This window comes from Oenanthe melanoleuca, chromosome 1 (assembly GCF_029582105.1).
Source record: "Oenanthe melanoleuca isolate GR-GAL-2019-014 chromosome 1, OMel1.0, whole genome shotgun sequence".
NCBI lineage: Eukaryota > Metazoa > Chordata > Aves > Passeriformes > Muscicapidae > Oenanthe > Oenanthe melanoleuca.
Genome location: NC_079333.1, coordinates 66,494,805 through 66,500,804, shown reverse-complemented (window position 1 = coordinate 66,500,804; position 6,000 = coordinate 66,494,805). Strand labels below are relative to the sequence as shown.

The following is a 6,000-nucleotide window of genomic DNA, read 5'->3' as shown; positions in this document are numbered from 1 at the left end:
TTCAGAAGGATGGGCATCTGTGCAGCCATGTATAATCTTGTGTTTCTTTGCCCACAGAAAAGATTAGGAGTGAAGACTAAAAGAATGGAAATAGAAACATGGGAATAACTGTAACCATCCCTCAGCATGAAAGAAAAAACATTTTAAACTTTTTTTTAATAGATACAATTCTTGTTCCTAAAAAAGAAAAGAAACGAGAGCTGGAGATCTGGTGCTGTTTGCAATACTTCTAAGCCTCACTGCATTCCAGTTACCTCAAGTAGAAAATATACCACAGGTAAAAATCCAAGAAAGCTGACTATTTCTTTTGAGGGGGAAAGGCAATTACATAGCAGAAATAAAATATGGATGTATGGGGGTACAGACCATCATTGTAACAAATAAAAAAAAAATACCCTTCAGAATTTCCAGGTGCTTTATTTATTAACTGCAGCCAACATGCAGGAGAGCACCTTTCTACCTATCCTTGCAGGGAGCATAGCAAGCGCACAGAGAAAGGAGAAGGGATGTGGAACTGAAATCATATGCTAAGTAGAGAATATACAGATGGTAAAAGTACACTCAGAACTATAAAGGAAAAAGATAAGGACCTCTGGATGTTGGAAAAGAACAACATACACTGGTGAAACAATAGCCTGGACTCTGCTGTTTCTGAGTCGCTATGCACATGTCAATCATGTTTTAGCATGATTAGAAAGATTTTTTTTTTTTTTTTTTTGCGCCTTATTGAGAGATGTTTACTTCCATATCAGAGGTTATTCATCTTCTCTTCAAAAGTCCAGGAAGCTATCTATTGTCATTTCATTAGATTAATGTTCTTGGCTCAAGTGAACAATGTACGCAACCACACAGGACAGACTAATGCAGAGTATTATGGGAAAACATTCTCAAAAACTGGAAGAGATTAAAAGCTTTCTGATGTTATGATAACATACGAATAAAGCCACTTTTCCTCACCTGTTGTCATCATTCAATGGGAGGGAAGAAGGTACAAAAAGAGCAGGGTGTTGAAATCAGGTTAAAAGGTGCTGCAGTATAAGGACTGTGTCCATACCTTAGGTGAGACAGCAAAGGCAGAAGCTTGGAGACAACCTTGGCTCTATAAGGGGACTGAAAGCACAAGTGACTGATCGTTTCTGAAACATCTTAATAGAGTCCCACAGGCTACCCAAATCACATCCAAGATCTCAGTCTTCCTGTGGTGTCTACATCAATAGAAGTAGATAACGAAACTAGAAGAATTTCAATGCCATCTGCTCAAACAAGCCAGAATTTTCTCTGCTCACCTCCCCTCTTCAGCTGTTTTAGTCCCAAGTATCAAAGCCTTATTTACATTCATACAAAACCTGTTTACAGGCAACTTCGCTGCAATACTGGAGCTTCTCCCCCAACACTCTCAAGACACAAAGCAAAGCTGGCCAGGTGTCTAAACCACAGAGCCAGCTGCTCCAAACCAAGCTCACAGGAAATAGCAAGGAAAATATTCAGCATTTGACACATCTGGAATAGATTGCAGAGTCTTTGAAAATACTGTCCCAGTTCCCTTCCTCCTGCTGATGAGATTTCAGGCTTCCAAACTGATGCATCAACTATAGAGGATTAGATAATGTGTATATACTTAACCCGGCATATTCTTTCTGACCAAATGAGAATTTTTCCATACATGTACACAAAGTACATGTATGAAGTTTCCTATAAAATGCATGGACCAAACAGAATTAATTCTACCAGAAGTAGCTACTTAATATGGGAAAATTTATAGAGTTGAAAAATAGCGCTAGTTGATTTTGGTAAGCACAGAAAATGAAGCAATATTGCCCTTTTTTTTTTTTTTTAATGTTTGCATTAACTCCTTAAAAGAAATGTCCTCACAGTTTGTTGCCATGAAACATGAGATGAAAAAGAACAAAAGATTGGTTAGCACCTATTTTGCCAAGTAATTTGTCTGTAATTCCACATTGACACAAATACTGCAGTATACTCTTTTTGACATCAAGTACAAAAAAAAAAAAAAAAAAAAAAAAAAAAGCCAAAAAGCATTAAGTCTTAATTAGCAAAACAAAGCAATGCTTTATTATTCGCTTCTTTTTGATCTGGACAATGAATGCAAAAGAACACAGAAACAAATAGAAGTTTAGAAGAAAATCTCAATAGGATATTGAACATAATACTTAGCTTTCTTCTTTCCATAAAAAGCTGAGAAGTAGAGGTGCCCCTAAAGTTTTAGTTAATATCAGTTATCTCTGAAAGATCAGGAAAATGAAAATGTTTACATATGTGTATTTTAAACATTCATTATAGATACAAAACTCAATACAGCACTAGCTTAACACAACATAAACCTCACTGGTTTTAATGTTAGTAATAAAAAAGCAGAATTCTAATTAAAAAGAAAAATGGAGGAAACTATTTGTACTTTTTTCCTCAAAGGTGCAACCAACAGCCAATGTATTTTTGCAACTGAGATTCCAGTTGTACAAAGGACTGAGAGATGTCTCCTCCTATTTAGAGAAGAAGCATAAATTTCACAAACTTTAAAAGAAACTACACGTGCATGAACTGTAGCCAGTACCCCTTAAAGAGATGATATTTATAAGAATGTAATGGTATACCTTAAATGAATAAAGGGAGAGGTAAAACATATTTTTGACTTTCAGAGCTTTAAATTTTTTTCCTTCATAGATTACTTCCCAAATTACCTTGCATTTAAACTAGTTTGTTCTTATGAAATGGCAATGTTTTTACTCTAAACAAGCATCATAAAGTAGTTGTATGATTTGAGAAGCGCTCAATGTGGATGTTGTATTTATAGTGACCTCAAGAATGCAAACCTCCAAAATTACATCTACTATTAACTAATCCTTTAATAGCCAATTAACAAAAAATATGTATATAGCTCTAAGATTAAACAAAATTTAGAGAATATGCTGTTACAAAATATATTTTGACAGATTTCCTAAGAAGCAATTAAAACAGTCATTTATGCAGTTATTTACAGGGGACTCAAAGTGTATCAGTTTTAGCACAAACCAGTATATTGGCTTGAATTCAATAAAATATTGGCGAATATAAGTTTGTGACAAGGAACTTTGGGGTTTAGTAAACTTAAAAATGTTCTATACAATCATTAGATGAATCTAAATTATATAAAAAAACCTGTCTGAACTGGTTAATCTGAATCAATGCATTTCATTGTACTCAGAAAGAAGTTCAGATCACCAACTCTGTGGTACATAAAAGCTGTGAAACAAGTTACCACTCAAATCTTTCAGATACAACAAGCACAGATTAACTGAGTCTGACTGTACCTAATCTATACTTAGAGATAGTTTGTTCTTACTTCAATACTATCTTTTTAACAAGCACATGTACAAATGTGCTAAAACAAAAGGCAGCAATTATAAATATTTACTAGAATGACCAGAACTGGTACTTGATCATAGACCATCCTGTCATTCATTTTTGAAGCCATATTTTCAATTATTTGTCTTCTGGTTTTAGTAGTCTTCTATTTGATAGACTTGGAGGGTTACAGATCATCTGGAAGTTTCTCACCAGCATAGGAAAGGAATGTCTGTTCGATGCAGTCTGGAGATAAAGAAGAAGTTGTACTTCAGTTCATCGCCATGGCTTACCAGAAGCAGCGTTGCTAAGTGACCAGCAAACCTGAACTGCAAGCAAAACAGCAGCATCCCCACCCCCATGTCAGAATGGGAGAAAAAAAAAGGCTAAAATTTACTGTTATTTTGTTATGATTTCAAAAGAACACCTGAGAATATTTTCTAACTGTAGGGGTATTATTTGTTATTAATTAAAACTAATAATCAGTGTAAAGCAATCACTTTTGAGGAGCTTACTTGTCTATTCAAAAACAAGGACACTTAAATGCGATGGCAATTAATTTGAACTTCTTGTTTCAGTACTTAGTACTTCAAAAACATAAATATTATGTGTTCATCTCTAAACACCCCACAGACCTTATGAGCCCACATCTCAGTGGTGCTTACAGGCAAAGAAAAGATTCAAAGCCACTGAACTCTGATAGGACAGCTCATTAACTTCAGCAAGTCCTGGTTAAACAGCGTTTTGTCCCAACACAGAATTTTAACTGCAGAACAGCAAGGAATCCCAGACTGCATTATCCTTCACTTTCACTATTCTAACTACAGTTCTCAAATACCATTTAGTCCTAACAACTGTTTTTAAAACTGTATTTTTAAACTTTACTGTACTGAAAGCTAAGAGATATTTTCAGTCATGTCTACAAATTTCAGTATTCTGAAGAGGTTACCACAACATTAAGAAAAGAAGCCATAGCTAACTATTGCAAAAAGGCAATGCTGCCATGCTTGCCAATTTAGACTGGTTGGTAAAAGGCAATACATACCTCAATAAATTGACTTACTGCATAGTTTGGAAGAGAAAAAGCACATTTAAAAGAAATATTTTGTCACAGGTTAACATTTTTTTTCATAATCAAGTGTCTATTGTATAGCACACATTTGTCATTAGCCGTTTTTAAATGTTTATCACTGTCTCATAAAATGAATCAGGTTTTTTTTTCCAGTCAAATACTGTCCCTTTTTTCAGGCTTCAAAAATATGTTGTTAAGATAATTCAAATTGACTCTGATCAATCCTGGAGAAAATTTATAAAAGACTTCATTATTTTTTTTACAGCAAATATAGCTTTGCATGTATGTCAAAACACAATTTTTAAGCATTTTTAGTGAAATGCAGAGCAATAAAAATGCTGCAATACTTATTTCTAAGCTTAAATTTATCTTGTCATGCAATTTAAATAAAAACAGTAGAATGCAAATAAAGACCCCCGGTTTAAGTTACAGAATGAAGCAAAATAAATCCATTTAACGGATAAATAGTATTAAAAAAAAGTGGCTATGTGCCAGACTGATTAGTCAGCTACCTGAAGGATACATAAAGCACATTGTTGCATACACAATAATCATACTTGTACATGACTGTCTTAATCCAGTCATGTAAAGAGAGACAGTACTCAACTATTGTTTGCATGTTCAGACCCATGTCAATCAGATTTAATATGCAGGCAGATTAGAGCTTCCTAACTTGCTGACAACAGGTTGACTACCAAAGCCAGTTTTCCAGCACAAAGGACAGTATCCTGACAGCAGCAGATACTGTTTCTTAGGTAAAACAACATGTTCCTGCTAATTTTTGTTGCTGAACATTAGCACCAGGGAAGACTGGAAGCAATGACGATGCATTACTTGCTTTCAAGTAAGAGACTTCACACATCTCCAAACTTATGAAGAATATATATACAATATTCATCACAGATGTTCAAAACCTATGCAACTTCTACTTTGTGACGGAAGTTTGACTATTTATTTTGAATATTTTTTTCTTTGCCATTTTCCTGGGAAAGATAACCTCCTCACTAAAAATGGCTTACCTTCAGTACAAGAAAAAAAATCTTGTTCTGTGAGCAGCTGCCATGCTTTCAGACATATTTCTGACTTTAAGATAATTAACAAAGCCTCGAAAGAACAGAAGGAGTCCTGAAAGTGTAGAAAATGCACAAAATTAAGTATATTACATAAATACACACTACCCCACATTATTCTTAGAAACATAATTTTTAAACTCAAAGTAACTTACTACAAAGTAATTTACTACAAAGTAAAATGAAGTCTTTATCATTCACAAATTCAACAAGCAAGTCAGCTTTCATCTTGTGATACAAGGATTCAATTTTATGAAAGGTTTTTCACAAATTTTAGTGATTTTAAGCCCAAGTGTCATCTGCTAAAAAGACTTGATGAAAATACTTAAAAGAAAAAAAACCTGAAAAATAAAAGAATCTGATTTGCAAATTCAAGTAGAAGTCTCAAAATAAATTACTAGTGGGTTAGAAGTGTACCTGGTTTACAAAATGTACCTTTAGCAATATACACAATAAATGTACCACAAGTAAAAGAGGAAAAAATAAAAGACAAAGTAAGGATTGCTCTAGCAAAAA

General features: G+C 34.0%; 1 protein-coding gene across 2 annotated transcripts in view; it reads right to left on the bottom strand.

The window, feature by feature from the left end:
* Nucleotides 1-2,044: 2,044 nt before the first annotated feature.
* Nucleotides 2,045-6,000, bottom strand: part of NDFIP2 (Nedd4 family interacting protein 2) — a 44,401-nt gene continuing 40,445 nt past the window's right edge. For both annotated transcript variants that reach the window (XM_056482334.1, XM_056482327.1), the window contains 2 exons: nucleotides 5,434-5,539; nucleotides 2,045-3,588 (listed from right to left, as the gene is read on the bottom strand). In XM_056482334.1, coding sequence (XP_056338309.1) covers nucleotides 5,436-5,539 — 104 coding nt within the window. In that variant the 3' untranslated portion in view covers nucleotides 2,045-3,588; nucleotides 5,434-5,435. The remainder of the gene's footprint in view (nucleotides 3,589-5,433; nucleotides 5,540-6,000) is intronic.